Genomic DNA, 13,364 nt, shown 5'->3' on the forward strand with positions numbered 1-13,364 from the left:
TTAAGGTTGCTTTATCTGAAGACTGACTTGTACAATTTGGAGAATAACCTGCACGAAAGCAAGAATGATGGCAATTCCACCAAAGATCAGGACAGCCCAGAAGGTGAACCACGATGCTGAATCTCTTTTATCGTCCCACAATTCTTTCCACGTCCTTGGACGTTTGTTGGAGAAATGGTGTGCGAGGACTGCCAGTCGGCTTCGCAAGATAGGAAAGTCTTTACTTAGGACGTAGGAATCACGTTCTGGTAGCTGGGTCCCGAAGTTGCTTTGTTTTCTGCCGCACAGTTCCGATAGACTGCGGTCTTTACATCTTTCAGGCAAGTCTCCAAACGGATTCAACGAGCGGAACAGCCGCCGAGACGCTTTGTTCTGTCCAAACAGTAGGCGGTAAGAAAGTAAGGTTTCTCGAAGTAGGTCGTTGATATCCTCATGGGTTGCCCAGTACGATGCAGCCATAGGCGGAGCTGCACAAGAATGAATTGTTGGCTTCGTCTGGTCCTTCTCCTGGCTAAGCAGATTGATTGCGCAGAATGTCGGAAATCGGAAGAGGTAGAGCGTACTCGAATCAGCGTCAAACTCGAGGTGACATGCTAGGCTATCGGTCCATTTGATCTGGATACCACCAATACTGGTAAGAAGATGCACATTCAACGAGTCCGGCGTTACGGCTTTTGTTGCCACTAGAGCCCGCTTGTCGTCATCTGAAGCCAGCGTGTTGAAATTGTAACATGGCAACAGTACGCCAAATCCCATAAGGAACTCATACAAAGTTTTCCTCGACGCGCCTTGGTCTTGCCGCAGGTTCATGTAGGCATACCCACGATGTCCATCAGTCTCGTCCGCGATGGCCAGCTGGGCTCGAGGGCAAGATCCTGTATCCGGCTTGTACAACATCGTTTGCCACCCGATTATCGCGAAGACAAGGTTTGTGGCGTGGCTCAGAGCCTCAGTGTCATCATGCATCTTTGCCAATTTCTTGTCAAAAAGACAAGTGACAATACTGTCAATGCTGGAGTCGCTCGTTGAGGCCTGAACCCACACTTCGTGCCAGATGGTGGTGAATGCCATCATTGGGATATCGTTTCGTTTCGCTTCAGTTTCTTGGAGGACAGAATAGAGATCTCGGGGCTGGGACTCCATCTGGTAACGGACCCAGCAGTCGTACCAACAGACGTCGTACGGATAGCTTCCGAAAGAGTCGTCATCAAGTAAGGCAGTCGGTTTGATGACGAATCCATCGGGGACTGTAAGATCTGAAGCCAAATGTCGCGTCAGCGCTACCCATTAAGTTTGTCGCATGGCTCACCTGTCGATGCATCCCTCTTGAGATGGTGCGTTTGCGATAGGCCATGGCGTATGTATACGCGTTGAGCAATTCTACTTAGGTCAATCTGTTGCTTCGTCTCTTTTAGTCGTGCCATATTCAAGATCGAGTATGTGGGCCTATCCTCTGGATGACGAGTTGGCGGTGGTTCTAGTTTTATAACTTCGAATGCCTCAGCCTGTCGAGACCTGGGAGGTGGCATTAGGGTCTTACATCGACAGACAAGTGGCCCAAGCTTATGGTTTCAAGTTCGAGCTTTCAGGAGTTGTACGATTCGAAAACAACAAACGCACAGCCTCTAGTCCGTGCTTCCGCTACCCGCCTGTAGCCGCGGGCGCTAAAGGAAAGTGGGGGGAGGCCTCCAATGATCGTGCGCTCTCGCTAACAACACAATGCATGGCGAACATGATACCCACCAAGGGGGCGCAGGCAGCTGTGCCGCATCCTGCTCGTCCGAAGAAAACTCTGCCTTGCCTCCTCTTCCTATCGCTGCCGCTACGTACTGGCTGGTCCTGTCGACATTAATGATGAGCGCTAAAGCAAGAAAGTATGAGGCGTTTCACAGATCATGTAAGCGCTGAATACTAACAACCGGACAGAGAAGAACGAACTGCAAGCCCTCTGTGGCATCGTGCCCTGGAGCGATATCGAGAGGAGCTTAACCAAAACGAAGATTACCAGTCTGTCACCGAGATTGCGTCGCTCGATGATCTCCTGAATTACACCAAAACGATCGAGAAGAGCCTCCCTCGAGATCGAAATGCATTTGGCTCCTTGCAGCGCCTTGGCCCAGCGCTAAAGTTCGTGGATGATTTTTCGGCCGTGATTGCGGTTTGTTTCGGGGCTGATGCTAAACTGACAGCCTTCGTATGGGGCAGCATACGCTTAATGTTAACTTTAGCGTCATCTGCAGGCGATACTTTCAAAGATGTTCTCGATATGCTTGAAGAGCTGAGCCTTACATTGCCGAGGCTTAGGACCTATGAGACCAGTCTTGAAATGGATCGGGTACTCGAAGCTGCTCTCGTCGATGTTTACACCGAAGTCATCTGCTTTTACGCACGTTGCATTCACTTCTTCCGATCACACCCACATGTACTGTTACGACGCGGTGCATGGGAGGACTTTCGCGACGATTTCGCTCGCACACTCAAACGTATCCGACGGCTTTCTACAACGGTAGAGAATGAAGCGGACTTTGCTCGCATGAAATGTGACCGCGGGAAGTACGATGAAGTTCTGGGGTTAATGGAGAAGTTCAAGGAGACCAAACTTCAAGAAGATGGGCCAAAGCGATATCAAAACATCCCTTCCACGCTCAATCCCAGGTTCTGGGGCAGAGAGGATGTTTTGAACGCTCTCCAAGAAGCTCTGTCTCCAGAGCAAAAGTCCTGTCAACTCAAGACCTTTGCACTCTACGGCATGGGAGGTGTTGGGAAGACTCAGATTGCTTTGCAATACGCCAATCGTCACCGAGAATCGTATAAAACCGTTCTTTGGGTCAGTGCTGATAACGTCATAAATATGGGGCAGAGTTTTCGCGAGATTGCGAAGTTGCTCGGGTTGTCCCAAACCGAGCAGGAAGTGCAAGACACGCAAGGGTGTATGTTAAAAGTCAAGAACTGGCTTACTGAAGCCTGTAAGTGCCGCTTATGACCTTCACTCCAGAACAGAGCCTTTACACTACATGGAAAATCTTCGGAAGAAATAGATAGGATGACTGATCAGGTACTAGCTGATCCTTGGATTCTCATTTTCGACAATGCGGATAATCTTGAGGTACTACGGCACGCCTGGCCCACGAACGGCGCAGGATCGGTGCTACTAACCACACGGGATGCGAATGCGGTTCACAGTCCTGCTTCAAAAGGCTTTCACGTTCAACCATTCGACGTCGCGGTCGGATCGGAAGTGTTGCTTAACTTGGTGGGCCTCGATTGTACCTCAACGTCGAACCGCGAGAAAGCCGTCGAGATCACAAAAGCCCTTGGAGGCTTGCCTTTGGCTCTCACTCAAGTCGGAGGCTTCATCGTGCAGCGGAAGCTACCTCTTCGAGACTTCCTCCCACTGTACGAGCGCAACGCGTCCCGAATCGACGCTCGTAAGACTAGCATAAGTGATTACGAGCATACCTTGAGTACAGTGTGGGAGATGTCTATGAAGAGGCTTGAGGGAGATGCTCGTATCCTGTTCGACATGATGCCATACTTTCAGCCGGATGGCATAGATGAGATAATTTTATCTCAAGGATCGAGGTCTCTTCATGAGCCTACTTATGAATTCCTTCAAGACGATATGGAGTAAGCCAGTGCAACAATTTTAGCTTTGGTTTGGTCTTACTAACATATCCATTCAGTTTGGGAGATGCAGAAGAAGTTCTGCTAAGGACCAGTCTCGTGAACAAGAATGCGGAGAATGCTGTTCTGTCTATTCATCGTCTTATACAAGCAACCATTCTTCGTAACCAGTCTCCCGATGCCCAAAAGAAGATCTTTGACATCGTTGTCCGTATCCTTAGCTGGGGCTTCCCTAATACGTGGAGTGAGGACATCGGCCACCAATTCCAGTCATGGGCAAATTGCGAAAAATGCCTCCCACATGTCAATCACCTAGTGGCACAACGAGAGAGGCATAAGATAGGACTTGCTTGTCCTCAAGGATATGGCGAATTGCTTCTGCGATGTAGTTGGTAAGCACCTGAGAGGTCATGACTGCATTGTTTGCCATGCTCATCTTTTTAGGTACCTCTATGAACGGGAATGCTATGATATCGCTAAATCATTGATCAATGCGGCTCTGGAGACCTTCGAAGATAAAAGCACTCTCTCCTATGCCAGTGCAGTCGACCTATTGGGCCTCCTTGACCTGGACATGAACAATCCAGACAAAGCGCTGATCCCGTTCGAAGAGGCATTTGCAATCCGCAAAAGGCTGTTGAAACCAACGGATGGCATGATTGCATCAAGTCTCAACAACATAGCGCTCGCGTACACCGAAATGGGCGAACTTGACAAGGCCTACGCCACACACGAGGAAGCCATTAGTATCCGACTCGGTACGAACAGTGACAGGATCGGTAATTCTTACAGCAATATGTCCAGCTTGCTCTTGAGAATGAACAAGCCCGATGAAGCGGAGAATATGCTCAAGCGATGTCCATCGCTTAAAGATTTCACGGATGAGACGTTCATCAAGACCGGAAATCCGCGCTTTTCAGGGGATATGGTCCTTCTTTCTCGTATACGAATCAAGCAAGGCAGACTCGACGAGGCTCTTCGTCTTGCATCGAAAGCTCTAGCTTTTCGAAAGAAATTGCTAGGAAACCGCCTGAAGACGTGCGATTCGTTGTACGACGTGGCATCTCTGCTGCACATGCACGGTAACTCCGCTTCTGCCATGTGAGTGGATATCGCCTAAGTTGTGACGCTTAACAATCACTGATAGTCTTGTGACAGTGAGCTACTCAGCCAATTAACGAATATTGCGGGTTCTATACCTGAGGGCAAGGGTCAGCTTGCCAGAGCTTATTACAAACTTGCTGTTCTCCAGCACGAAAGAGGAAGACATGAGGAAAGTCATACCTGCAAGGAGATGGCGGAAAGTCTGAGGGCTGAATTGAAACCAGATGCTGAGGGAGCAGCATTCATCGAAGAAGAGTTTGTGAAACTCTGTGTGTGGATGTTGTGGTAGTAAACTGAAAAATAATGTATAAGCGCTTTAGTAGGCTTTCGAGACTTCAGATAATACTATTGTAGGCTCACGGGAGTCGAGGGCTCGACAATGGAGCGGCATCCTCTGCGGGAGCCCAAGTGGGAGCCACGGCTAGCCTGGCACAAACCATGATTGATATAAAGTAGATCTGTATCTGAAAACGCAAAATCTGCCTCCAGGATGTTCTTGCTGAAAAAGAATTGGTACACTTATGTCGAACTGACAAAGTGGGAATAGGCAAGCTCCAGTTGTTGCTTTGTCCCTCGCTGTCCTCCAGCGTTATCCAAGTTATACGCTTGACCATACCTAGCTATCTCTTATTGACTAACCCAGGGATGGATTTGTTTGGGGTAGCGACACAGCGACGAAGCTTCGAAGGACGGAAACCGTGTTCGGCTGCAAGTAGCAGAAATCGATCGATGTGGCGGCAAAGGAACTGTAGGGCCAATGCTTCTTCACAACCTGCTGGTCCATCCACAAAGCTTCGGTATCTTCCCAAAGAACGTCGCAAAAACGTTCCGGATGATCGATCCTTAAGTTATCCTCCACACCAGTCCTGAGTACAGAATCCACATTCCTCAGGTCAGACGTATCCGCAAAAATCCCTGTATTGAACGTCCATGGCGACTATTGAAAAGAGGCGGTGCGCGAGCGATCGGAAGGTGGGAGGTGTGGCGTCAAAGGTTTAGTCTCAGTCGTAACTATCTACTCAGCAGGACGTACATAGACTTTCTGCCAGATATTGGTATCGGGTTCATTGTTGAGCGCTGCAGCGAGAAAAGGCATGACGCGCCGTACATCGTGATCGCCGTACATCGTGATCGCCGATGTTGATAGCTTGGTTAAGTTGGGAGAGATCGCCAAACAGTTTTTTTTCCACCGCTACTAGGTGGCAACGAACGGAAGTCAGAGAGTGCTTGCAGTGCAAAAACGAGGTTGATAGGTTGGTCCTGGAGACCTGTATTGATTAGAGGAGCAGCATAGAAGATCCGAATCTTCAACCCTTGTTTTCGTTACCTGACCGGCCTAGCACCGTCGTGCGACTAGACCCATCAACTCTCTGTAGGAGCGACTGGATAGAGTTGCGAAACACATCCAGCCCGTGTGCAATTGGGTTTGCCGTAGTTGTCGCTGATCGCGTTGTATCTGTTATGGTGACAGGGCGCGACAAGCAACGTGCCTAGCGGCTAACCGCGTACGATGGCTGTAGAATGAGCGGCGGAGATCCATGTGAGCCTTGCGCTATTGGCTCTGAAAGAAGGGAGCGTGAGGTTTGGTTGTTCCGGGATTGAAACAGGAGGTTATGGAGGAAACTGGCGGAGTGCACAGGCAGCGTTGAAGCCAGCCCAGGATTCCTGACGGCGTTTGGTGTTCATCGGTGAAGCGATGCACCGATGGACCAAGGGGTGGGGCACGTTGCAGGGACACTCCGCAACCCTTCGCTTGGCACATGGGTTGTACAGAGGCGAAAAGCTAATCAGACTCCCTAACATCTTCATATTAACCCATACTAGGATTGAAAGATCTCATCGTCGACCTTATTGTAGCTTTTCCCGGTCTATCGGTTGCTCGATCACTCACATCGGTTACTGGTCGCGGGACGCTTCGTAGTGATCTCTTACAACTTGAGCTCTCAACTGAGTCTGATATGCCCTTACAGTACACGACGCTCTGTAAATCGCCCTTTCTGCACCATCAGATCGCGTAATCAAACAAGGACTGCTTCTTGGTTTTTAGCATGGTGGTGATCGCATGATTATGCCTTGTCAGCCTTGCCCGGCCAGCCTCACGTCACGGCGCAGGCAAGCTGCGCCTCCTGCCCTGGGTGTTGGAGATGCAACCTGCTCCAACTATCAGCTTGTCGCACTGCAGCCCTTCGAGGCCAGTCTTCCTCACTACTAACTTAGCGAACCGTTACTTGGCGCTCGCAACAAACCCAATAGCTACGATCTTCACGTCCTGCGCGAGCGAGCCCCATGCGCTATCGGTTCCCTTCAGCCTACTTCGAAGCTCCGAGACTCCATTCTACCGCTCGCGCATAGAGACACATACACATCCCGATGCGGTTGCTATATACTACAGGCGATTGGAGGCTCAGGTGGACCGAGGATTTGATCAGGGAAAAGATCCCCCGTATGCGATCCTGTCGCACACCTGGAAAGAAGGGTAGGAGGTGACATTTGCCGATCTGAACGATCTAGACGGATCAGTAGATACCGGTGCACGAAGCAAGGAGGGATAGCAGAAGCTTCGCTTCTGCGCTTAACAGGCTAAGCGGGACGTTTTGGACTACTTTTGGGTGGACACCTGCTGCATCGACAAGGCAAACAACAGGGAGCTTTCGGAGGCGATCAACTCTATGATCCATTGGTACCATAACGCGGAGAAGTGCTACGTATTCCTTTCGGACGTCGAGAACAACTGTTTGAAGGGAATGGGCAGTTGTCCCCAAGATGGAAGGCAGCTTTTCGGAAGAGCAGGTGGTTCAACCGAGGCTGGACGCTTCAGGGACTACTAGCTCCTCACCCCGTCAAGTTCTTCTTTAAAGAAGGAGCACGGCTGGGAGAGAAAAGGTCGCTCAAGCACACCATATACGTAGTTACAGGAATACCTGTCGAAGCTCTTTCAGGGAGCAACTTGTCCTAGTTCGACATTGCTGAGGGGTTTCTCTTGAGCAGAGAATCGCCAGACGACACGTGAAGATGGTGCATACTATCTATTAGGCATATTCGGTGTCCACCTACCACCGATCTATGGCAAAGGCAAAGAGAAGTCATTGAAGCGACTGAAGCTAAAATTAGTGTAGGTTTCGATGGGCGGTATGTCAGCTTGACACGCTGGAGAAGTGCCGTAATCGAGCGATGTTGCGCAAGTCACTCGCTACTTGGCCGCAAACGCTGGACCAGACATACGACCACATTCTCACCGCTATAAGCGAAGAGGACAGCGAGTACGCGATGCGAATCCTGCAGTGGTTGACATTCTCTGCGCGGCTGCTGTCTGCTGAAGAGATTGCCGAAGTCGTCGCTATCGACGTAGCGCGCAACCCAGCGTTCGACCCCAACAAAGTGCTAGAAGACCGCTAGAAGCACTAAACATCTGCTCCAGTCTAATCACTATTACAACGAACAAGGTGGAAGACTGGTCAGGGCCTACACAACGCTCAAAAGCTCCGGCCTCCCCCTTCCAGTATCATTTTGATACAATATTGGATCCTACAAATTAAAGCCCCCTGCTTCAGCTCGTTCTTGTATACTTTTCAGCATGTCAGATATACTGGATTGGCCGCGGTGGAGGGTGACGGCGAGGAAGTGTTGTGAAGCATTGCCGAACAACACTGCCCCAGCGATGAAAGCCTGCGTTTCTGGAGAAATTTTGGTGCGAGAAGTTTTTGAAACTCGAGTATTATGTGTATTACTATATTTAAAAGCTTTTCGGCAATTTAAAACCATGTTTATACGTTGTAGTGTTAAGAAATACACTTTTGAATTGGTGATGTCGCATGCAATCTGTCATTTTGTTGGGAGCCCGGCACTGATTGCTCACTAAAAACGAGCTCCTTCGTAGAGCCTAAGCGGCAGAGACGTGGCGGCGGCTCTGCTGCTGTCGCGGCGTCCCCAGAAGCTGCACCAGAGGCTCTACCTAAAGTCAGCTCTCGTGCTCCTGTGCTAATTCCAAGTCCGCCTGCTAGAAGTGCCAGATAAGGAAGCCCCGCATATCTAGCTTAAAGCAGCCTAGCTGTAACCTATCGCTGCTGACGCTAGATCTGTGGCTGTGTGGCTGTGTGGCTGTGCAACATCTTTGCCAAGGGCTCTAAGTCCGGCTTAGATTGGAAGCAGGGCTGGCTAGATTTGAAAGCCCCGGCGTTTAGCACACCCAGCATCGAAACCGCGATCAGCTTCGATACGGCCATCGTGCAACTTCAAGATGCAGTGTAATGCACGACCATAGCTAACGCAAAAGCTTGCATGCTATAGAGATAACGATCGCACCGCTCTACAGCTCCGAAGACCCGCCGTTAATCTTTCGTCCGACCTACCACGTCCTCGTGCTCTCGGGCATATCGCAAGCAACACATATACCATATTGTAGCCCCATATCGCCTTTGCTCGTTGAAGAGAGTACAATGAGTTAAGAGGCGTCTAAGAACAGGGCGGGCAGGTCTCACCCAGCGGGCATGGCCAGGGACAGAGGCTAACTGGCATGATCCAGAATACTAAGATCCGAGTCTAGGCTTTTAGCAAGGGGAGTGGGTGTTACTGGGAGATCGCCGTCGGTTGACGCACACATAAAGGTGGAAAGGGTCAGCAAATCTTAGGGATACAGCTGTTGTACAGTTATACAACGAACGGCTTCCCGCATACGCACTGCAATCATTAGGGCGGAGGATATTCTGTCTCTTCGCAATGCCATTCAGTCCGGATGTCCATGGCAAGGGTGTGGCAGATGCGGGTTGGCCATCTACCTAGCTTGTGGTGGCAAATTTGCCGCACGTTGCTTTCATTACAGTGTCATAAGCATCGCCGTCAGTGTTGTGTTTAATAGACTACTATTACCGCCCAAGACATAGGCTTCAGAATGTAGCTATCTTCTTTCAATGACACCAATCAGCCAGCCATGCATCTATTTCCCTCATGATGACTCGGCACCCCATGCCACTAACAGCTTCACCACCGCCTCGTCGCCTCCAGACGAAGCCGCGTAAAGTGCGTTGCCATAGACTCCACCCTGCGCGTTGACGTCGGCGCCCTTGTCGAGCAGCAGCCTCACCACCGCCTCGTGTCCTCTGTACGAAACTGCTGCCTGGAGTGCGTTGCCGTAGAGTCCACCCTGCGCGTTGACGTCGGCACCCTTGTCGAGCAGCAGCCTCACCACCGCCTCGTCGCCTCTGTACGAAGCCGCCTGAAGTGCGTTGCCGAAGTGTCCACCTTGCGCGTTGACGTCGGCGCCCTTGTCGAGCAGCAACCTCACCACCGCCTCGTCGCCTCTGTACGAAGCCGCCTGAAGTGCGTTGCCGTAGTGTCCACCCTGCGCGTTGATGTCCGCGCCCTTGTCGAGCAGCAGCCTCACCACCGCCTCGTCGCCTCCAGACGAAGCCGCCTGAAGTGCGTTGCCGTAGTGTCCACCCTGCGCGTTGACGTCCGCGCCCTTGTCGAGCAGCAGCTGCACCACCGCCTCGTGCCCTTCAGACGAAGCCGCCTGAAGTGCGTTACCGTAGTGTCCACCCTGCTCGTTGACGTCGGCGCCCTTGTCGAGCAGCAGCCTCACCACCGCTTCGTCGCCTCCTTCTGAAGCCGCCTGGAGTACGTTGCCATAAACTCCACCCTGCGCGTTGACGTCCGCGCCCTTGTCGAGCAGCATCTTGACGACCGCTTCGTGGCCTCCAGACGAAGCCGCCTGAAGTGCGTTGCCGTAGTGTCCACCCTGCGCGTTGACGTCCGCGCCCTTGTCGAGCAGCAGCCTCACCACCGCCTCGTGGCCTTCAGATGAAGCCGCCTGGAGTACGTTGCCATAGACTCCACCCTGCGCGTTGACTTCGGCGCCCTTGTCGAGCAGCATCTTGACCATCTGCTCGCAGCCTCCACCTGAAGCCGCCTGAAGTGCGTTGCCGAAGTATCCACCCTGCGCGTTGACGTCCGCGCCCTTGTCGAGCAGCAGCCTCACCACCGCCTCGTCGCCTCCAGATGAAGCCGCCTGGAGTGCGTTGCCGTAGTGTCCACCCTGCGCGTTGATGTCCGCGCCCTTGTCGAGCAGCAGCCTCACCACCGCCTCGTCGCCTCCAGACGAAGCCGCCTGAAGTGCGTTGCCGAAGTGTCCACCCTGCGCGTTAACGTCCGCGCCCTTGTCGAGCAGCAGCTGCACCACCGCCTCGTCGCCTCTGTACGAAACTGCTGCCTGGAGTGCGTTGCCGAAGTATCCACCCTGCGCGTTGATGTCCGCGCCCTTGTCGAGCAGCAGCCTCACCACCGCCTCGTCGCCTCCAGATGAAGCCGCCTGGAGTGCGTTGCCGTAGTGTCCACCCTGCGCGTTGACGTCGGCGCCCTTGTCAACCAGCAGCTTTACTACCTGCTTATGCTCATTTTTTGCCGCCAACAACAGCGGTGCCTCTTCATCATCGTTTGTGGCCTCTATGTTGGCTTTTTCCCTCAACGACTTTTGCGCCGTCTCCTCTTGGCCATGTTGGGCAGCCCACAACAGCGCTGAGCTTCCAGATTGTTGTACATTGTAGCGGTAGAGGTAGCTATCTAGGAGACGGTAAAGGTGGCGGTTGGCTTGTGCAACGGCGTTGATATCTCTCTCGGATTCTAGGTATTCCGATATATCCCGGAGCAACTCATTTGGTAGATCAAGCAGTAGCATTGCTGAAGTAGCACTTGTCTGCTTTACTAAATTCAAGGTAGTGATGAAAACAACCGCCTAGCAAGCATCATAAGCAGGTGTGAAGCGGGCAAAAAATTCCAGATCAATAGTAGGCACGTGTTGTGAAGAAAGCCCAAAAAGAGAGAGTTGAGGACGATGGTGGAGCAAGCGGCGGCAGGGTGTCTCGCTACGCAAGGGCGGACGTTAGTTACAAAGTCAGCGTGTTTACTTGGCAGCGAACTAAACTTCAACGAATTACGTCGTGCGTCATAGATGGTCAGCTAAAAACACGACATACCTACATCCCGGAATTAAAACCACCCCACACCGGGAGCTAGATTGAGCCCCACCAAGATGCAGGAGCGGCCACTGTTGGCCCTGACATTATTACGCCATCGGGCTCGTCACTAGCCAATAGTTACGTCCCTTGGCACTGTTGCTGAGTCAACCGAAGCGGCCAAAGCGTCAGGACTCCTAAACCGCGAGCAGTCGTCGCGACAGCACTTGTGCGACGCCGCGATGCCGTGCGACATACTGCTATGTCTTCGACACGAAGATCTCGAGAACCGACTCAGAAGATTACACCGCCCTCGAGTTTTGCAGACCTACCGTTAACGCCGCCGCCAACCGACGAGAAGCTGTTCGCGCAAGCTCTTCGAGTCATCGCACTCTTCGACGAAATCCGAGCTGGAAAGCACAGCAATCGAGACCCGTGGACGGAGTTCTCGCTTGTGCCAGGGGAGTTTGATAGGGTACAGCGTCTGCTCGACCAAGACGAGGAGCTGCGAAAGTTTGTGGAGGACAAGATACGGTGGGTGTGCTTAATACACAGTAGGCATGGCAGCTAATACGAGAGGCGGGTAGATATGACTACGACGCCGAAAAGCACCGGCTTGTTGTTCGCATGCCTACAGCCGTGCACGAAGTGTTTATCGCTCGGGTCGAGGACGCAGTCTTCAGTCAACTAAAATTGTTCCGTGAGGGATCGGACGACGCGGCGGCTTTCGCGCAGAAGGTGAATCCAGCTCGGTCTACTGAGATATATTTTCCAGTTGACAACGCTTCGCCTCGCAAGGAGTCGAAACACGAACCCGACGCGTCTTTCTGGCACGACAAGGCACATTATCCTGGGGTTATCATTGAGGTCGCATACTCACAGAAGAAAAAGAGACTGAGCCGACTAGCTGAAGACTATCTTTTAGATTCAGATGCAAATGTACGAGCCGTTGTCGGGTTAGACATTGAGTATGGCAAGAAAGGTTCGCGCAAGGCGACATTGTCCGTGTGGCGAACCCGCGTGTTCCACACTCCTGCAGGAGATGAATTAAGAGTGTTCCAAGAGATTGCAGATGAGGTATGCTGAGGTGCAAAAAACTTGCTTACGTTGCCATGGCTGACAATCTACTCAGACGTTCCGCGATCATGACGGGAAGCCTACCGACCATCAAGGCATGCGGCTACGCCTCAGCGATTTCGCTCATAAAGGGTTGGTGAGGGACGAGATCGGTAGCCAGGATAAGGACTTGACGGTCTCTGCTCAACAGCTCTGCTCCTTTCTGAGCGCAGCGGAGGTGAGAGCAGACCGGAGAGGATCGCTGAGTAAGGATCCGATCGCTCCTGGGATCAAGAAGCGGAAGAGATCAGAGACACCTGAAGACAGAATCGCATCCGGTGATGAAGCATGGTATGTTGAGCAAGAGGAGAGGACAGCGAAGCGCATAGCGGGCGATGATCCCGATTACGAAGATCGATCGCGAATGAAAAGCTCCTCAGAGTAAATACACCAGTACTGTTGACCACTCCACAGGATCTTGCATTGGCGCCTGCTTATGCGACCTCGCTTGTCTTAACCGTGGCCCAACATACCGTACAAACACGCTGTCCGATGCAGTCTTGTCACGAAACTGATCTTGACGATGGTCTCACTTTACACTGTGTAGCTGCTCGTGACCCTGTGACCGGAGCG

At 52.0% G+C, this 13,364-nt stretch overlaps 4 protein-coding genes across 4 annotated transcripts; 2 read left to right on the plus strand and 2 right to left on the minus strand.

Moving 5' to 3' along the window:
- ALTATR162_LOCUS12098 (uncharacterized protein) lies at positions 1-1,424 on the minus strand (the record flags this gene model as incomplete). The annotated part of the gene is made up of 2 exons (XM_043319743.1): positions 1-1,256; positions 1,310-1,424. The coding sequence occupies 2 exons, from the start codon at positions 1,422-1,424 to the stop codon at positions 1-3; spliced, it is 1,371 nt and encodes a 456-aa protein (XP_043175678.1).
- Positions 1,425-1,719: 295 nt separating this feature from the next.
- Positions 1,720-8,124, plus strand: ALTATR162_LOCUS12099 (uncharacterized protein; the record flags this gene model as incomplete). Its single annotated transcript, XM_043319744.1, has 7 exons — positions 1,720-1,874; positions 1,927-2,966; positions 3,063-3,627; positions 3,684-4,016; positions 4,069-4,725; positions 4,783-4,983; positions 7,845-8,124. 7 exons carry the CDS (start codon positions 1,720-1,722, stop codon positions 8,122-8,124), a joined length of 3,231 nt encoding a protein of 1,076 aa, XP_043175679.1.
- Positions 8,125-9,670: 1,546 nt separating this feature from the next.
- On the minus strand, positions 9,671-11,398 carry ALTATR162_LOCUS12100 (uncharacterized protein; the record flags this gene model as incomplete). Its single annotated transcript, XM_043319745.1, has 1 exon — positions 9,671-11,398. One exon carries the CDS (start codon positions 11,396-11,398, stop codon positions 9,671-9,673), a length of 1,728 nt encoding a protein of 575 aa, XP_043175680.1.
- A 539-nt stretch (positions 11,399-11,937) lies between these two features.
- Positions 11,938-13,176, plus strand: ALTATR162_LOCUS12101 (uncharacterized protein; the record flags this gene model as incomplete). Its single annotated transcript, XM_043319746.1, has 3 exons — positions 11,938-12,209; positions 12,263-12,752; positions 12,808-13,176. The coding sequence occupies 3 exons, from the start codon at positions 11,938-11,940 to the stop codon at positions 13,174-13,176; spliced, it is 1,131 nt and encodes a 376-aa protein (XP_043175681.1).
- Between the last annotated feature and the right edge of the window lie 188 nt (positions 13,177-13,364).

This window comes from Alternaria atra (genome assembly GCF_907166805.1).
Source record: "Alternaria atra isolate CS162 genome assembly, contig: 40, whole genome shotgun sequence".
In the NCBI taxonomy this organism is placed as follows: domain Eukaryota; kingdom Fungi; phylum Ascomycota; class Dothideomycetes; order Pleosporales; family Pleosporaceae; genus Alternaria; species Alternaria atra.